Consider the following 20,006-nt stretch of genomic DNA (forward strand, 5'->3'; position numbering starts at 1 on the left):
CGAGCGATGACCCACAAGTATAGGGGATCGCAACAGCTTTCGAGGATAGAATATTCAACCCAAATTTATTGATTCGACACAAGGGGAGCCAAAGAATATTCTCAAGTATTAGAAGTTGAGTTGTCAATTCAACCACACCTGGATAACTTAGTATCTGCAGCAAAGTATTTAGTAGTAAAGTAGTATGATAGTAACGGAAACAGTAGCAAAAGTAACGATAGTAGTTTTGTAGTAAGTGTAATAGTAGCAACAGAAAAGTATATAAGCGAAGCCCAATATGTGAAAAGCTCAGTCATGGATAATTATGTCGGATGTGATTCCTCATGTAATAGCTATAACATAGGGTGACACAGAACTAGCTCCAGTTCATCAATGTAATGTAGGCATCTATTCCGAATATAGTAATACGTGCTTATGGAAAAGAACTTGCATGACATCTTTTGTCCTACCCTCCCGTGGCAGCGGGGTCCTAGTGGAAACTAAGGGATATTAAGGCCTCCTTTTACTAGAGTACCGGACCAAAGCATTAACACATAGTGAATACATGAACTCCTCAAACTATGGTCATCACCGAGAAGTATCCCGATTATTGTCACTTCAGGGTTGTCGGATCATAACACATAATAGGTGACTATAGACTTGCAAGATAGGATCAAGAACTCATATATATTCATGAAAACATAATAGGTTCAGATCTGAAATCATGGCACTCGGGCCCTATTGACAAGCATTAGGCATAGCAAAGTCATAGCAACATCAATCTCAGAACATAGTGGATACTAGGGATCAAACCCTAACAAAACTAACTTGATTACACGGTAAATCTCATCCAACCCATCACCGTCCAGCAAGCCTACGATGGAATTACTCACGCACGGCGGTGAGCATCATGAAATTGGTGATGGAGGATGGTTGATGATGACGACGGCGACGAATCCCCCTCTCCGGAGCCCCGAACGGACTCCAGATCAGCCCTCCCGAGAGAGATTAGGGCTTGGCGGCGGCTCTGTGTCGTAAAAGAATATTCTACCCTGATTTTTTCTCCATGAAACGGAATATATGGAGTTGGAGTTGAGGTTGGTGGAGCATCAGGGGGCCCACGAGACAGGGGGCGCGCCCAGGGGGAGGGGGCGCGCCCCCCACCCTCGTGGACAGGGTGTGGGCCCCCTGGCCTTGATTCTTTTGCCAGTTTTTTTTATATTTTCCAAAAGTTATCTCCGTGGATTTTCAGGTCATTCCGAGAACTTTTGTTTTCTGCACATTAAACAACACCATGGCAGTTTTGCTGAAAACAGCGTCAGTTCGGGTTAGTTTCATTCAAATCATGCAAGTTAGAGTCCAAAACAAGGGCAAAAGTGTTTGGAAAAGTAGATACGTTGGAGACGTATCAACTCCCCCAAGTTTAAACCTTTGCTTGTCCTCAAGCAATTCAGTTGGTAAACTGAAAGTGATAAAGAAAAACTTTTACAAACTCTATTTGCTTTTGTTGTTATAAATATGTAAATCCAGCATTCAAGTTTTCACCAAAGATTATGAACTAACCATATTCACGATAACACTTAGGTCTCATATTTACTCATATCAATGGCATAATCAACTAGCGAGCAATAATAATAAAACTCGGATGACAACACTTTCTCAAAACAATCATAATACAATATAACAAGATGGTATCTCGCTAGCCCTTTCTGAGACCGCAAAACATAAATGCAGAGCACCTTTAAAGATCAAGGACTGACTAAACATTGTAATTCATGGTAAAAGAGATCTAGTCAAGTCATATGCAGTATAAACTAATAGTAATGAATGCAAATGACAGTGTGCTCTTCAGCGGGTGCTTTTTAATAAGAGGGTGATGACTCAACATAAAAGTAAATAGATAGGCCCTTCGCAGAGGGAAGCAATGATTTGTAGAGGTGCCAGAGCTCGATTTTAAAATAGAGATGAATAACATTTTGAGCGGCATACTTTCACTGTCAACGCAACAACTACGAGATCTCGATATCTTCCATGCTACATACATTATAGGCGGTTCCCTAACAGAATGGTAAAAGTTTATACTCCCCCACCACCAACAAGCATCAATCCATGGCTTGCTCGAAACAACGAGTGCCTCCAACTAGCAACAGCCCTGGGGGAGTTTTGTTTAATTATTTTGATTTGCTTTGATCTTTTTGATCATGGGACTGGGCATCCAGGTTACCAACCATTTTCTCGTAAATGAGGAGCGGAGTCCACTCCCCTTGAGAATAACCCACCTAGCATAGAAGATACAAACAACCCTAGTTGAAACATGAGCTGCTCGAGCATACAAAACAGAATTTCATTTGAAGGTTTGGAGTTTGGCACATACAAATTTACTTGGAACGGCAGGTAGATACCGCATATAGGAAGGTATGGACTCATATGGAATAACTTTGGAGTTTATGGAGTTTGGATGCACAAGCAGTATTCCCGCTTAGTACAGGTGAAGGCTAGCAAAAGACTGGGAAGCGACCAACTGACACAGCGACAACAGTCATGAACATGCATTAAAATTAATTTACACCAGGTGCAAGCATGAGTAGGATATAATCCACCATGAACATAAATATCGTGAAGGCTATGTTGATTTTGTTTCAACTACATGCGTGAACATGTGCCAAGTCGAGTCACTCAATTCATTCAAAAGAGGATACCATCCCATCATACCACATCACAATCATTTTAATAGCATGCTGGCACGCAAGGTAAACCATTATAAGCTCCTAGCTAATTTAAGCATGGCATAAGCAACTATAATCTATAAATGTCATTGCAAATATGTTTACTTCATAATAAGCTGAATCAGGAATGATGAACTCGTCATATTTACAAAAACAAGAGAGGTCGAATTCATACCAGCTTTTCTCATCTCAATCAGTCCATCATATATCGTTATTATTGCCTTTCACTTGCACGACCGAACGGTGTGTATAATAATAATAGTGCACGTGCATTGGACTAACTGGAATCTGCAAGCATTCAATTCAAGAGAGAAGACAAGGTAATATGGGCTCTAAATTAAATCAACAATCATGCATATGAGAGCCACTAAACATTTTCAATATGGTATTCTACTCTTGACCCCCAAAGGAAAGAAAAGAAATTATTTACACGGGAAAGCTCCCAACAAGCAAAAGAAGAACGAGAAATCTTTTTGAGTTTTCTTTTTAAATACTACTGCAAGCATGGAAAATAAACTAACTAACTTTTGGGTTTTCTATAAGGTTTATCAAACTCACAAGAAGAAAACTAGAAAAAGAAATTAAACTAGCATGGATAATACAATGAAAGAGTATGAGAACGGACAACTAGAGTAGTATGTGAACATGAATGTAAAGTCGGTGAGAAATACGTACTCCCCCAAGCTTAGGCTTTTGGCCTAAGTTGGTCTAATGCCAAGGATAGCCTGGCTGATATCCGAAGTTATAACAGGGGTCGTACTGAGATGCAGCAGCCAATGCCTCTTGAGTTGCAGCATGTTGGCGAGCTACCTCCGCTCTCCCCTCATGTTCGGCTGCCTCCTCCCTAGTAACAACATATCTTCGTTTTGCCTGGTAATCAAACAGGAAAGGAGCAGGGAGAGTAACATGGACAGCGCGACATCTGTCAAAGATTAGTCGATACTGGAGGAATTGTTCATTCCTCAAAAGAAAATGATGTCTGACCATCACGTCATAATCTAAATAAGCGGCAGGCAACTCTAAATCACCATCACGTGGAGGTATACCAAGATAATTAGCAACACGGGTCGCATAAATTCCTCCAAACAAATCTCCAGATATACCATTATTATGCAACTTATGTGCAACTATTGCCCCCAAGTTGTAATCTTTATTACCTAATACAACACTCTTGAGGACACAAAGATCAGGGACACACATGTGACATGCTTCATCTTTACCGTTAATGCATCTACCAATGAAGAGAGCAAAATAATATATAGCAGGAAAATGAATGCTCCCTATGGTAGCTTGTGCTATATCCCTAGATTCTCCCACAGTGATACTAGCAAGGAAATCTTTATATTCAGATTTGTGGGGTTCATGAACATTGCCCCACTATGGGAGTTTGCAAGCAGTAGTAAAATCTTCTAAGTCCATGGTATAAGATTCATCATAAATATCAAACAGGACATTCTGAGAATTACGCGAAGATGAAAATTTAAACCTTCTCACGAATGAATCAGTCAATTGGTAGTACTGAGGACACTTATCTTGTATGAACTCCTCAAGATCGGCATTACACACATATGTGTCAAATTCATCCTTGATACCTGCATTAACCATAAACTCATCTGATGGCCACTCACAAGCCCGCTCTTCAGCTTCCCTTGGTGGTTCATCGTCTTGCTCGCGCATAGCACGCCTAGGTCTTGTCTTTGTTGAGGAACCACCTTGGTACATTCTCCTGGACATATTTCTTTCCTCTGAAAAATTCTGAAATTTTTAGTAACTTCAAAATAAAAGTGAATAAGACTAAACAAGATAGATAGCAACTACTCTTATAAGTGCCTAGAGCCTATATCATGCATTAGAATTACTTGGGACCTCATAAATTTGACATGCAAGCTCAAGAACAGGGTCATCTATGCAGCAAAAATTTGCAATGAATAAAGCACTAGAACAAAAACTAATTGGACCAATGGAGGAGTCACATACCAAGCAATAATCTCCTAAAGCAGTTTTGTGAATGGAGCTTTGAGCAAGGAGATTGAAAATCGCAGCAAAATGAGCTAGAACTCGTGCTTGAGCTGGATGGGGATTTTTTTGGGAGGAAGATGGAGTGTGTGGGTGCAGGTATAAGTGGAGGGGGGCCACCGTGGGCCCACGAGATAGGGGGGCGCACCTAGGGGGTGTGGGCGTGCGCTCCACCCTCGTGGCCAGGTGCTTGCCCCCCCTGCAGTGTTCTCAGTGCCTAAAATCCTCAAATAATCCATAAAAAATCATACTAAATTTGTAGGGCATTTGGAGCACTTTTATTTTCGGGATATTTTTTATTGCACGAATAATTCAGAAAACAGACAGATAATACTATTTTTGCTTTATTTATTCTAAATTACAGAAAGTAAAAAGAGGGTACAGAAGGTTGTGCCTTCTAGTTTCATCGATCTCATGATCATCAAAAGGAATCCACTAATAAGGTTGATCAAGTCTTGTTAACAAACTCATTCCGAATAACATGTAACCGGAGAAATTTCGAATAACACTAGGTTACCTCAACAGGGATATGAACATCCCCAACAATAAGAGTATCATACTTTTTCTTGACAGTAGGGAGAGGAAATTCAAAACCTCCAATATAGTTGGAATTTTTCCAATAGAATTGATGCTATGAACTTGAGGTTGTTTCCTCGAAAAGTGTACCGTATGCTCATTACCATTAACATGAAAAGTGACATTGCCTTTGTTGCAATCAATAACATCCCCTGTAGTATTCAAAAAGGGTCTACCAAGGATAATCGACATACTATCGTCCTCGGGAATATCAAGAATAACAAAGTCCATTAAGATAGTGACATTTGCAACCACAACAGGCACATCCTCACAAATACCGACAGGTATAACAGTTGATTTATCGGCCATTTGCAAAGATATTTCAGTAGGTGTCAACTTATTCAATTCAAGTCTACGATATAAAGAGAGAGGCATAACACTAACACCGGCTCCAAGATCACATAAAGCAGTTTTAACATAGTTTCTTTTAATGGAGCATGGTATAGTTGGTACCCCTGGATCTCCAAGTTTCTTTGGTATTCCACCTTTAAAAGTATAATTAGCAAGCATGGTGGAAATTTCATCTTCCGGTATCTTTCTTTTATTTGTAATGATATCCTTCAAATATTTAGCATAAGGATTTACTTTAAGCATATCAGTTAAGCGCATACGTAAGAAGATAGGTCTAATCATTTCAGCAAAGCGCTCAAAATCCTCATCATCCTTTGTCTTGGATGGTTTAGGAGGAAAAGGCATGGGTTTCTGAACCCATGGTTCTCTTTCTTTATCATGCTTCCTAGCAACAAAATCTCTTTTATCATAATGTTGATTCTTTGATTGTGGGTTATCAAGATCAACAACAGGTTCAATCTCTACTTCATTATTATTGCTAGGTTGAGCATCAACATGAACATTATCATTAACATTATCACTAGGTTCATGTTCATCACCTGATTGTGTTTCAACATCAGAAATAGAAATGTCATTGGGATTCTCAGGTGTGTCTATAACAGGTTCACTAGAAGCATGAAAAGTCCTATCATTTTTATTTTTCTTCTTCCTAGAAGGACTAGGTGCATATACATTATTTCTCTGAGAATCTTGCTCGATTCTCTTAGGGTGGCCTTCAGGATACAAAGATTCCTGAGTCATTCTACCAGTTCTAGTAGCCACTCTAACAGCAAAATCATGTTTATTATTTAATTCATCTAGCAAATCACTTTGAGCCTTAAGTACTTGTTCAGCTTGAGTGGTGACCATAGAAGCATATTTGCTAATGAGTTTAAGTTCACCTTTAACTCTAGCCATATAATCACTCAAGCGTCCTATCATGAAAGCATTATTCTTTAACTCTCTACCAACATAAGCATTAAACTTTCTTGTCTAGCCATAAAGTCATCAAATTCATCTAAGCATGGGCTATAAAATTTAGTAGACGGGATTTCAACTTTATCATATCTATAGAGAGAATTTACCTTTACTACCTGTGTCGGGTTATCAAGACAATGTGTTTCTTCAACAGGCGATATATTAAGACCATGTATTTTCTTCAATAGGAGGTAAATTCTTAACATCTTCAGCTTTAATACCTTTTTCTTTCATTGATTTCTTTGCCTCTTGCATATCTTCAGGACTGGGAAATAGAACACCTCTCTTCTTCGGAGTAGGTTTAGGAATAGGTTCAGGAGTTGGCTCAATTGGTTCAGGAATTGCCTCAGGAATTGGCTCAGGAAGAGTGCAATTATTTTCATTAGTCAACATATTATTCAGTAACAATTCATCTCAGTCGACTGTTCTTTCCCTGAAAACACAACCAGCACAACTATCCAAGTGGTCCTTGGAAGCATCAGTTAGTCCATTATAAAAGATATTAAGTATTTCATTTTTCTTAAAAGGATGATCAGGCAAAGCATTAAGTAATCGGAGAGGCCTCCCCCAAGCTTGTGGGAGACTCTCTTCTTCGATTTGCACAAAATTATATATTTCCCGCAAGGCAGCTTGTTTCTTATGAGCAGGGAAATATTTAGCAGAGAAGTAATAAATCATATCCTGGGGACTACGCACACAACCAGGATCAAGAGAATTAAACGAAGTTTTAGCATCACCCTTTAATGAGAAGGGAAATATCTTAAGGATATAATAATAGCGAGACTTCTCATCATTAGTAAACAGGGTGGCTATATCATTCAACTTGGTAAGATGTGCCACAACAGTTTCAGATTCATTGCCATAATAAGGATCAGATTCTAATTATCTCAGGATCAACAGAGAATTCATAATCCTTAACAGTAACACAGATAGGTGAAGTAGCAAAAGCAGTGTCAGGTTTTATTCTAGCATTAAGGAATTGCTGCTTCCATTTAGCTAATAACTTCTTAAGATCATATCTAACATTGCAAGGAAAAATAGCTCTAGCAGCTTCTTCATCCATAACATAACCCACAGGAACAACATGCAATTCATAATTAGGGGGAGAACCTTCATCATCACTATTATCAATAATTTCATTTTCAATAATTTCATTCTCTCTAACCCTAGCAAGTTGTTCATCAAGAAATTCACCTAATGGCACGGTAATATCAAGCATAGAAGTAGTTTCATCATAAATATCATGCATAGCAGAAGTGGCATCATCAATAACATGCGACATATCAGAATTCATAGCAGTAGCAGGTTTAGGTGTCGCAAGCTTACTCAAAACAGAAGGAGAATCTAGTGCAGAGCTAGATGGCAGTTCCTTACCTCCCCTCGTAGTTGAGGGAAAATCTTAGTTCTTTCGTCTTTCAAGTTCTTCATACTGACCAGCAGATATAAATCCCAAGTGACACAAAGAATAGAGCTATGCTCCCCAGCAACGGTGCCAGAAATTAGTCCTGATGACCCACAAGTATAGGGGATCACAACAGCTTTCGAGGGTAGAGTATTCAACCCAAATTTATTGATTCGACACAAGTGGAGCCAAAGAATATTCTCAAGTAATAGCAGTTGAGTTGTCAATTCAACCACACCTGGATAACTTAGTATCTACAGCAAAATATTTAGTAGCAAAGTAGTATGATAGTAACGGAAACAGTAGCAAAAGTAACGATAGTAGTTTTGTAGTAATTGTAACAGTAGCAACGAAAAGTAAATAAGCGAAGCACAATATGTGAAAAGCTCGTAGGCATTGGATCAATGATGGATAATTATGTCGGATGCGATTCCTCATGTAATAGCTATAACATAGGGTGACACAGAACTAGCTCCAGTTCATCAATGTAATGTAGGCATGTATTCCGAATATAGTCATATGTGCTTATGGAAAAGAACTTGCATGACATCTTTTGTCCTACCCTCCCGTGGCAGCGGGGTCCTAGTGGAAACTAAGGGATATTAAGGCCTCCTTTTAATGGAGTACCGGACCAAAGCATTAACACATAGTGAATACATGAACTCCTCAAACTACGGTCATCACCGAGAAGTATCCCGATTATTGTCACTTCAGGGTTGTCGGATCATAACACATAATAGGTGACTATAGACTTGCAAGATAGGATCAAGAACTCACATATATTCATGAAAACATAATAGGTTCAGATCTGAAATCATGGCACTCGGGCCCTAGTGACAAGTATTAAGCATAGCAAAGTCATAGCAACATCAATCTCAGAACATAGTGGATACTAGGGATCAAACCCTAACAAAACTAACTTGATTACATGGTAAATCTCATCCACCCCATCACCATCCAGCAAGCCTATGATGGAATTACTCACGCACGGCGGTGAGCATCATGAAATTGATGATGGAGGATGGTTGATGATGACGACGGCAACGAATCCCCCTTTCTGGATCCCCGAACGGACTCCAGATCAGCCCTCCCGAGAGAGATTAGGGCTTGGCGGTGGCTCCATGTCGTAAAACGTGATGAAACTTTCTCCCTGATTTTTTTCTCCGTGAAACGGAATATATGGAGTTGGAGTTGAGGTCGGTGGAGCATCAGGGGGCCCACGAGACAGGGGGGCGTGCCGCCCACCCTCGTGGACAGGGTGTGGGCCCCCTGGCCTTGATTCTTTCGCCAGTATTTTTTATATTTTCCAAAAGTTATCTCTGTGGATTTTCAGGTCATTCCGAGAACTTTTGTTTTCTGCACATTAAACAACACCATGGCAGTTCAGCTAAAAATAGCGTCAGTCCGGGTTAGTTTCATTCAAATCATGCAAGTTAGAGTCCAAAACAAGGGCAAAAGTGTTTGGAAAAGTAGATACGTTGGAGACGTATCAGCGAGCACTCTCCACACCCTTCCGGTGACAAGAGTCATCACTCTGCCGGGAGCCAAGACCCACGCGTCGCCACGTCGAGAGGCGGCGTCACGGTTCACAAGGCCGCTGCAGCTACGTCCAAGGACGACGTCGCGGGGTCCAAGACCACCGAACTGGTATGGAGGCGCACCGAGGCCATTGCAAGATGGACACGAGACGCCTCCCTGCAACGACCCTGGTCGGCGCCCGGGTAAGGAGCATGTGTACCAGTCCCATGGTGCACATGGCATGCCACCACGTCAAGCTGTTGGTGAGCATCGACCGCGGCGGCAGGATGGAGATGGAGCCCCTTCTGGTTCATACAGAAGTCGAGGCACCTCTCAGTCTTTGCGCTAAATCATGCCCAAGCCGCTGACGGAGGTGCTGGCATAGGTGCAACTGTTGTTAGACTTTCATCCGGCTCCGGAGAAGATGGATGCGCGGCGTGCCACCATCCAGAGCCTCATGAGCTTCACCAACGAGGATGGGGTGCCGCCTACGGGGCCTCACAGTGGGAGCCAACAACGCAAATGTGAGAGGCTATTAAGCAAGACATGGGTGATGCTGCAACAGTGTAGTCCCCTCCCCGGCAAGTACGGCAGAGCCAGTGGTCGACGCCCGAGATGACGTGTCTGTGGCGTCGTCTGATCCGCATGGCCGCCAGAACCGCCACCAAGACCAGCGCCACGTCATCAACGACCGACACATTGAGGACGCTCGAACTACCATCGAGCAACGCCAGGAAGTATGTCATCAATCAATTGCGTGAGAAGGGCCGATGGTGAACGAGCCTGCGTTGGGGTTCCTTGGGTGCCTGCCCTATGATGTGGGCTGCCCAGCGATTACCCGTGAGCCGCGGCAAGTTCAATGGCCCTCTTCTCGAAACTTCAAGCCCGAATTGCCAGAAAAGTATGACGGCAAGCTCAACCCATTTGAGTTCCTTGGGATTTATACCATCACGGTGCAAGCCGCTGGTGACCGGGACAACAAGATTCTCGCCAACTATTTTCCGTTGGCGCTCAAGCCCAACGTGAGATCTTGGCTGATGAACTTGTCGGAGGGCTCTATCTCTTCTTGGTCGAATTTGTGTCACGTGTTCGTTGGGACTTATATCGGGGGCCATGTGCCTCCGGGAAAGCCCGGTGACCTCCACTTGATTCCATAGAAGGATAGTGAGTCCCTTTGCAAGTATGTCCAGCGGTTTAGCCGTGTGCACCACAAACATCCCTAACGTGCACCCCGTTGTTGTGATTGCTTCACTCCACACGAATGTTTGCAATCGCATGATGTGGGCTGACATGAACGTCCAGCAGGTGAACACCGTTAATGACATGTACACCTTGGGAGATCAGTGTGCTTGTGCTGAGGAGGGTAAGAGACTTCCCAGGGAGGACGCCGGAGCCGAGGTTGACTCCGAGCACGACAATGCATCCATCCCAGTCAAGCTGGGCCAGAAGCGCAATTGCAAGTGCAAAGGCAAGGCAGTGATGGTAGTCGAGAGCTCCGGCAACTCATATGCCGCCAAGAAACCGAAGACTGACGGCTTTGGCAAGGAGGTTGCCGTGTGCGGTGATTGTCGGGAGGCTGCGGCAGGCAACAAGGCAGAGGGCTCCGACAAACCATACTGCAAGATCCACCACACCAAGGGCCATGACCATAAAAAAATTCGGCAAGTAGAGCAGCTTGCCGAAAAGCAAAAGCATCCAGAAAAATGAGACTGCTCGAAACATCTGCGTTCTCAGCGGTTTGGGCTTCTTGGCCGTCCGATCGTCTCCTTTGATGCGATTCCAACCGTCGGATCGAGCCGCCGGCAGATCTCATCCGTCCGATCCAGTCCCTCCCCGCTGTAGCACCCCTGTAGCAATGAAAGTTTGCCACCGCTTGTAAAACTGGATGGCCACTGAGGGCATTTTCATCATTTCCCATGGTTGAGAAAATATCCAATCACCACATGGGTGTGACCTAGCCGTCGCTCCTCCCACATTCGCTCGTCCCACCTCCTCCTCTCCCTCCCGCGATCCCCTCTGCCTCGCACGCAGCCACCGCTCGCCCTCACGCCGCCTCCGCCTCAGCTCGCCCTCGCGCCGCTGCCGCCTCTGCCCCCGCTCGCCCTCGCTCCGCTGTCGCCTTCGCCTCCGCTCGCCCTCATCTCTGCTCATTAGGAGGAGCGCGGCTCACCGCTGGACCTCGCGAGAGAGGTCAGGGTTAGGGTCTCGGCCCGGGGTGGCTACTGCGGAGCTCCTGGCGGGCTACCTGCTCTGCCTGCTCGCGCTTGCGGTGGCCAAGGCGACCACGCTGCTCTGGGTCATGCATCGTCGCTCCACTCCACGATGCCATGTCGCTCCCCCGCGCCTCCTCCCGGTCCTCCAGGTCCACTCTCCCGCGCAGCTCCCCCGCTCCTTCCTCGCAGTCCTAAAATCCTTTCTTCCCTCCCATGAGCGCAGGAAGAAGAGGATGCATACGAAGTAAGGCTTTGGCTTTCCTCTCCTCCAAGTTCTTCCAGCATGAGGTAAGCTCCTGCCTGGTTCTAAACATGGTGATTTGTCTCCTTCGATCTGACCACTGTACATGCGTTAGTTAGGCTGGATGGAGTAGGATTAGTTAGTGGATCGGATGCCAGATGCGTGGATGTGTGTTTGGGGGTTGCAATCAGTCAGATTTGTACTGTACTACTTCTGCTTGAACTCTAAAATTCAGTAAGGTTGGGGTTCCTTGCTCTGTTGAATTCTTCTGTGTGTAAAAGGGGGACCGAGTGATCCGGATGACATATCTTAATTTTTGTGCTGTGATTGAATTGCAGTTGCTCGGTACTGTGAGAACGTGGAGATGTGCAGGCTCACAGAGTGGATAAGTTGTAGATTGTGTATGGATAAGTAAGATATGTGGCTGCTAGGTGCAGGTTTGTAATTTTGTTTTAATTGTAGGGACATGTAGGTCCTTTATTTGTATTTCGGGCTCTTGTACTAATGTTCAGGGCAGTGGAGATCTTGTATAATAATCCGTACGTAGTTGAGACTAACAACAGAACGATGACATGTTTGTTTTTGGGCAAGAATTTATCATGGGGTGTGGGTGGTAAAGGAATAAAGAAGGTTGATATTCTTTTAATCTTTCTAATTCATTCTACCACAGTTATATGGAATGCTCTACTTCCAAATAGTTACATGGAAATGTCCACTGTCCATACACAATGAACTCCAACTTTCTCCAAATATTGTATATTAACCCAAGATGATTTTTATTTCATCTAAATGATTTTATAGGTACACAAAGATGATGAGGTCAGAGCCTTGTTTAAGCAAGTGCAAGGAGAAGTCCCTGGATTGCCTATAATCATTATGAAGGTGGCATCTCAGGTGATACGTGATACACTGTTAACAGTCATTATTTTCTGTTCTATCTTTGTGTCCACATCACCCATTCGGACGCCGAGGAGTTCCCTTGGTGATGGTAGTTAGTCATGGATAGTTGCCATTCTAAAGTTCCTTGCTTCAGATATGTGCGGTTTGGCAATGATTTGCCTTTTTCTCTGTTCAAATATACACCATTTGGCAATGACTAGATTCAAAGACACTGACCAGTCCTATGTTGTGTTGGTCGTTTTAAATGTAGGAACCTTCTATTGAGTTGTTTTACTGGCTTAATTTGGCCGCTCTTGAGCATCCAGCAGCTCTGTATCCGAAGACTGTCACCATTTATAAATACTACGTACTTGTTGCTATGTAAGAAAACCATACATCCAACAACTGCCAATGGGGCGCGCCACGATGTGTGTTGGCGGGCTCCATTCTTTGCTCCAGGCAAGTCTCTTTTCCTGGTTAAATCTTCATAATTGTTTATGTAACCAATTTAGGCTTTGATTTCCTTAGCAATGTGCACATCATGTGTTTTATGCGATGTACAACAGGAATCATTGTACTCGACGGTCTCTGTTTTCTATAAGTGAGGAGCATAACATGGCTATGGTAGATTCCATGTGTCATGTTCTTGACCTAAATAGTCCATCGTTGGAACTGATGTTCATGCGAACCTTACCATAAAGCTTATGTTTCAGGTACAAGTATGTTGGCTTGAGAAGCATCAGAACTAAAGGTTGAATATAAGCAAGTGAAATTCTAACAACCTCAATATTCTGTGATGTCGACCTGGTGTCATACTACTTAATTAACTCATTGTGTGCCATACCCCTGGTCGTGATGCCCATGACTTCAGTCCTTGCTTGTGATATGTCTCCAACGTATCTATAATTTTTGATTGTTCCATGCTATTATATTATCCCTTTTGGATGTTTATGGGCTTTATTTTACATATTTATATCATTTTTGGGACTAACCTACTAACCGGAGGCCCAGGCCATATTGCTGTTTTTGTGCTTATTTCAGTATTTTGAAGAAAAGGAATATCAAACGGAGTCCAAACGGAATGAAACCTTCGGGAGCGTTATTTTTGGAACGAATCTGATCCGAAGAGCCTGGAGTGCAAGTCAAGAAAGCTCTGAGGGCCCCACGGGATAAGAGGGCGCCCCTCTAGGGCGCGCCCCCCTGTCTCGTGGGCTCCTCGGGCGTCCACTGACGTACTTCTTCCTTCTATATATACCTACGGACCCCGAAAACATCCAGGAGCACCATTAAACACAATTTCCACCGCCGTAACCTTCTGTATTCGTGAGATCTCATCTTGGAGCCTTCGCCGGCACTCTGCCGGAGGGGGAATCGACCACGGAGGGCTTCTTCATCAACACCATAGCCCCTCCGATGAGTTGTTAGTAGTTTACCACAGACCTACGGGTCCATAGTTATTAGCTAGATGGCTTCTTCTCTCTTTTTGGATCTCAATACAATGTTCTTCCTCTCTCTTGTGGAGATCTATTCGATGTAATCTCTTTTTGCGGTGTGTTTGTCGAGATCCGATGAATTGTGGGTTTATGATCAAATTTATCTATGAATAATATTTGAATCTTCTCTGAATTCTTTTATGTATGATTGAGTTATCTTTGCAATTCTCTTCGAATTATCAGTTTGGTTTGGCCTACTAGATTAATCTTTCTTGCCATGGAAGAAGTGTTTAGCTTTGGGTTCAATCTTGCGGTGTTCTTACCCAGTGACAGAAAGGGTTGCAAGACACGTATTGTATTGTTGCCATCGAGGATAACAGGATGGGGTTTATATCATATTGCATGTGTTTATCCCTCTATATCATGTCATCTTGCTTAAGGCGTTACTCTGTTCTTATGAACTTAATACTCTAGATGCAGGCATGAGTCAGTCGATGTGTGGAGTAATAGTAGTAGATGCAGGCAGGAGTCGGTCTACTTGTTACGGACGTGATGCCTATATACATGATCATGCCTAGATAATCTCATAATTATGCGCTTTTCTATCAATTACTCGACAGTAATTTGTTCACCCACCGTAATACTTATGCTATCTTGAGAGAAGCCTCTAGTGAAACCTATGGCCCCCGGGTCTATCTCTTATCATATTTGCTTTCAATCTACCTTTATTTGCATCTTTACTTTTTGCATCTATATTACAAAATACCAAAAATATATTATTATCTCTCTATCAGATCTCACTTTCGCAAGAGGCTGTGAAGGGATTGACAACCCCTTTATCGCGTTGGTTGCGTGTTCTTAGTTTGTTTCTGTAGGTGCATGGGACTTTTGAGGAGCCTCCTACTGGATTGATACCTTGGTTCTCAAAACTGAAGGAAATACTTACGCTACACTTGCTGCATCACCCTCTTCTATTCGGGGAAAACCAACGCAAGCTCAAGACGTAGCAGCTTGTCGCATGCCGCAGCTTCTGCCACCTCACTATCTTCACCTTGTTGGAGTACTAGCCAACCTCACGGAACCACAGTAAGCTCCTGAATGTTCTGGTCCTGCTTCTTCTCCCTCTTTGTTTAGTCCCTGATACTCAGATTTAGTAGAGTCGACGCTGAAGTCCGTGTAGTTGTACATGCTTCTCAAAACATCCCAAGTACTCATATGCACGTGGATGTTTAGCATTTTGCTGCAGACTTGCTACATCATCATATATAAAGTTCTGTTATTGTCCCTCTACTAGCTACTAAATGAAATTTGTATTGGTTTGGGAATAGTACAGTGATGGTCATGGCACACAATGAAACTTAACACTGCACATTAATTAATTCTAAGATATATGCTCATCCCTGAGAAGCTCAACAAAAATATACCATATGAAGATATTCTTGTATATGACTTCCACTGTTTGTGACTGGCAAGTGATCAATTTAATTAAGTACTACAACCACATCTATTTTTTCAGCGTATATTTGTTACTTTCATGCCAAGTTTGACATGCCTAGATGTTTGATTATTCTTGTGTATAATAAAATAGAGGTTCAAGTTGTTTTTGTAGGCTGAGTTTGAAAATAGTCTGTACATGACAGTCAAATTATTTTTGTGTACTAACATGCTTGTGTGTCAATTGGTGCCCTTCCCATATTTATTTACTCTGCGAAGTAGTTCTATGGAGGGCAGAAGGAATACATTCTTTTTTACTTTGAAATTTTCATTAACATTTTCATTAGCATCTTTAAGATGTTCTATGGAGGGCAGAAGGAATACATACTTGCAAACCCCGAGTCTTAGGAGAATCTTATGATTGTATCTTGAGTTGTTATGTTTGGTTCTCAGCACCGTTTATTCAGCGATATCATTAGTGGGTTTTCCAATTCCGAAAGCAGGAGCTATCAAATTTTTATTGTGTTTGGATAATACTTCTAATGCAGACTTTAAATATCAAGGATGATAACTTTGCATCATGTTGCTTTGATTAAACAATACTTTCATATTTTCTTCGTTCTGATTTTACATTATTATGAGTAGAATTAGTTGCTGTTTTTGGGTTGGCTCAGGTACTTTGATAGACTCAATCCCTGGAGATTTTGCTTCTTTCTGAAAATTACACAGATGTCGGTCTTTGTTTTTATTGATTTCTAATCCACGATGTGAGATTAATGCGATGTCGTGTAAGGGTAGATTGTTAGACTGAGTCACATATACATCAATGTTCTTAGGTTTTACACGGGCCAACCTCTGGGTCGATCAGGTTGTCATGCTTATCATACGCTGTGTTGGGTTACCGCAGTAGATTATGCTGTTGCGAACAACTGTTTTTCAAGATATACTATCCGAGGGGTGAAAAAGAAGGAGGTGATGGCATAGTTATATGATCTGGCTGGTTTATAATTCCTTTTACTAAGATCAAATGAGGTTTGGTCTGGTCTTATTCTGAAATTCTTTGCATTATCTGCTGTTTAATTCAGTGTTAGGTTTCAGACAGCAAAGCAATTGATGAGAAATTCTTACGAGCACATCCAGTTCTTTGAGCAAACACACACATACGCGGCAGACATAGACACTGGCATACACATATTTTTATATGAACTCACACGCATGAAGCACATGATTTGTTCGTGGACATTTATTTCGTTTTGCCTCCAAGGTCTGAGCATTTCTAAGGGGTTATATTGTTTACTGCACAGATTGGGTTCTTTCTTGAACAAAATGAATTTGCATTGACATATCAGACCACTGGAATGCTGGAGACTGTCCTTCAAGCTGTTGTGCTCTGAGAAGATGACACTGGTGAAGAATCCCTCAAGTAAACAATATTAGGATTCCACTATCTTAGGCGTTTACCTGCATCATGATGTCCTCGTAGTAAGATTACCATATCTGTTTTGACTTCAACAGAAACTTGAAGATTCCTTCACGGAAACCATCCATTGCATGTAAGAATTGTATTTACTCTTTTGATGGCAATGGTCGAGTCAGAGCTTTCCACAAAATGGACCCAAAGGGGGTGTTCGACACACTTATTGTTTTTCATGAAAATCAAGGCAAAGCAATACCACTCACAAGCTCTTCAACTTATGATCCTGAGGTGAGTTCTCATGGTCAAGTGTTGTAATCTTTGTATCGATGAACTCACGGCAGGTTCATTCTAAGATATACCATTTTTCCTTTGTCACTAGATTAATTCCCACCAATGATAGGATAAATGTTTGACCAAGAGGAGCGGATTGTATGGAGCAAAGCTTGATGAGGCTGATGCGGCTGTCCTCCTTCAAATGGACAACAATGGTTAGTTGATTCTGGTATATTTCAGTCTATGGTAGAGGTAATTCCAACAAATATTTAAGAAAAATGGGTCTAAATAACTATGGCTGCACTTGTAGCTAATGCATTTCAAGAGTAGTGTGGCGTGCGTGGATTGGTGGCTTAACTTTATCCATGTCGACATCGACACCCTTGTGCTTTATCTAAGTTTTTTGGGCATTGTTTGTTGCTTGCTTAAGTTCAAATCAGTAGACACTTTACTATCTGATGATGCAATATCAGGCCTCTCAATCTCGTGACTTGCCTGCTAAGCTGATATAATATATGAGTATTTTTTGGCACATATATTTGTTCTGTTGTGTTCGAGACATGTATAATTTATCTGTTTTAGTCTGTACAAATTTAAGCTAATCTCGGTTTTAGTTTATACTTGCTCCTGAGCTCAATTTGTAGAGCTAATGCCTGACTATCTCTCTGGGTTCTGCGACACTTAAAATCAATCATGCTGTCAGTTTTATTTCTGAGACCAATTTATAGCTCAGGTTCTGACTATATCTTTCTGAGATCATTTCTCTGATTAGTTTCTATAGATTTGAGTCAATTATTGAAATATTTTGTACAGATATGTGTATGTACCTATTCATTTGTGATGATGACACTGAGATCAATTTTGTTTCTTGTCAAAAGGTGAGGTAACTATTTTTAATCCTTATGCCTGTAGTCAGTTTGACAGCTACAAATTGGATATAGATAATTTAAGTAATCTTAGATGCAGAGTGAAAGCTTTCATTTCCTACAGACTGCAAGCCACAAAATTGTCCATTGTATTATCACAAAGTAGGAGAGAGAACTATTATGCAAACACACCAAGACAAATTGTTATCCATGTTATATATTTGCTCGAACATTCATACATGTTGGCTACCAATTCTTCACCATAAATCCAGAAGAGAACTAGAATAACAATTGGAGCTTTGTCATGTAGTTTATTTAAAGCTACAAACTCAGAGCTACAGCCTGGAAGACATGTTTTTTGGGTTGAGCTTAGCATGCATAGTTGATGCAGAATGCAACTATAACCGGCACAGCGGAGTGCGCCTTACCCATAATTCTGCTTATTGTGGTTGTTGTTCTTCGAATCAAAATGTTATCCAGTCGGGTCCCAATTCTGCTTATTATGGTCCTTACTTAGCCATATAATCACATGCCAGATAGGTCACATGGTTGATTAGAAAAGAGCATTGACGGTCTATGCTTATTGTGATTGCAGTTGTTCGAATCAAAATGTCATTCTTAGTTGCTAGATTAATTTGGTTAACCAGTCGGCTCCCAATTTCCAGTTTCTTATTATATGAGGAATTGGTGTTTTACAGTTAATTACTATTTTGTTCGGTTCTTTTTTTCCTGATTCTTTGCTTGATGTGTTTTCGATTGGTAGCTCTCCACTCGGAAGATACCTTCACGCCCAACCACCTTTTCACCGCCACGCGCCAGTGATGTCTACTACACAACCTTCTTCTTGTAGACGTTGTTGGGCCTGCAAGTGCACAGGTTTGTAGGACAGTAGCAAATTTCCCTCAAGTGGATGACCTAAGGTTTATCAATCCGTAGGAGGCGTAGGATGAAGATGGTCTCTCTCAAACAACCCTGCAACCAAATAACAAAGAGTCTCTTGTGTCCCCAACATACCCAATACAATGGTAAATTGTATAGGTGCACTAGTTCGGCGAAGAGATGGTGATACAAGTGCAAAATAGATAGTAGATATAGGTTTTTGTAATCTGAAATTATAAAAACAGCAAGGTAACAAATGGTAAAAGTGAGCGTAAACGGTATTGCAATGATAGGAAACAAGGCCTAGGGTTCATACTTTCACTAGTGCAAGTTCTCTCAACAATAATAACATAGATAGATCATATAACAAGACCTCAACAAGCAACAAAGAGTCACTCCAAAGCCACTAATAGCAGAGAACAAACGTAGAGATTATGGTAGGGTACGAAACCACCTCAAAGTTATTCTTTCGGATCGATCTATTAAAGAGTTCGTACTAGAATAACACCTTAAGACACAAATCAACCAAAACCCTATTGTCACCTAGATACTCCATTGTCACCTCAAGTATCCGTGGGCATGATTATACGATATGCATCACACAATCTCAGATTCATCCAACCAACACAAAGTACTTAAAAGAGTGCCCCAAAGTTTATACCGGAGAGTCAAGAACGTGTGCCAACCCCTATGCATAGGTTCATGGGCGGAACCCGCAAGTTGGTCACCAAAACATACATCAAGAGGCACATGATATCCCATTGTCACCATAGATAAGCACGACAAGACATACATCAAGCGTTCTCATAAAAGACTCAATCCGATAAGATAACTTCAAAGGGGAAA

The 20,006-nt window shown here is 41.9% G+C and overlaps 1 protein-coding gene across 4 annotated transcripts; it reads left to right on the forward strand.

The window, feature by feature from the left end:
* The first annotated feature begins 11,523 nt into the window (after window positions 1–11,523).
* On the forward strand, window positions 11,524–13,861 carry LOC119307284. 4 transcript variants are annotated; one of them, XR_005149225.1, is made up of 6 exons: window positions 11,524–11,887; window positions 11,962–12,026; window positions 12,099–12,218; window positions 12,318–12,416; window positions 12,781–12,873; window positions 13,130–13,861. XR_005149225.1 is itself a non-coding variant. In XM_037583363.1 (4 exons), the coding sequence occupies exons 1-4, from the start codon at window positions 11,848–11,850 to the stop codon at window positions 13,241–13,243; spliced, it is 312 nt and encodes a 103-aa protein (XP_037439260.1). In that variant the 5' UTR covers window positions 11,528–11,847; the 3' UTR covers window positions 13,244–13,861. The 4 variants fall into 4 exon arrangements, 1 of the variants encoding a protein (XP_037439260.1); XR_005149224.1 differs by lacking the exon at window positions 12,099–12,218 and having other exon boundaries at window positions 11,526–11,887; window positions 13,130–13,482; window positions 13,572–13,861; XR_005149223.1 differs by lacking the exon at window positions 12,099–12,218 and having other exon boundaries at window positions 11,527–11,887.
* Window positions 13,862–20,006: the final 6,145 nt, after the last annotated feature.

Source organism: Triticum dicoccoides, chromosome 5B (assembly GCF_002162155.2).
Source record: "Triticum dicoccoides isolate Atlit2015 ecotype Zavitan chromosome 5B, WEW_v2.0, whole genome shotgun sequence".
NCBI classification, from domain to species: Eukaryota; Viridiplantae; Streptophyta; class Magnoliopsida; order Poales; family Poaceae; genus Triticum; species Triticum dicoccoides.

What these genes read in the sequence shown, in the direction of transcription:
- LOC119307284 (XM_037583363.1), top strand. Translation starts at nt 11,848, where the DNA reads ATGCCATGTCGCTCCCCCGCGCCTCCTCCCGGTCCTCCAG. An exon ending in GCCTCCTCCCGGTCCTCCAG is followed by an intron (nt 11,888 to 11,961) that starts GTCCACTCTCCC and finishes CCATGAGCGCAG; the next exon opens with GAAGAAGAGGATGCATACGA. An exon ending in TTATGAAGGTGGCATCTCAG is followed by an intron (nt 12,874 to 13,129) that starts GTGATACGTGAT and finishes TTTTAAATGTAG; the next exon opens with GAACCTTCTATTGAGTTGTT.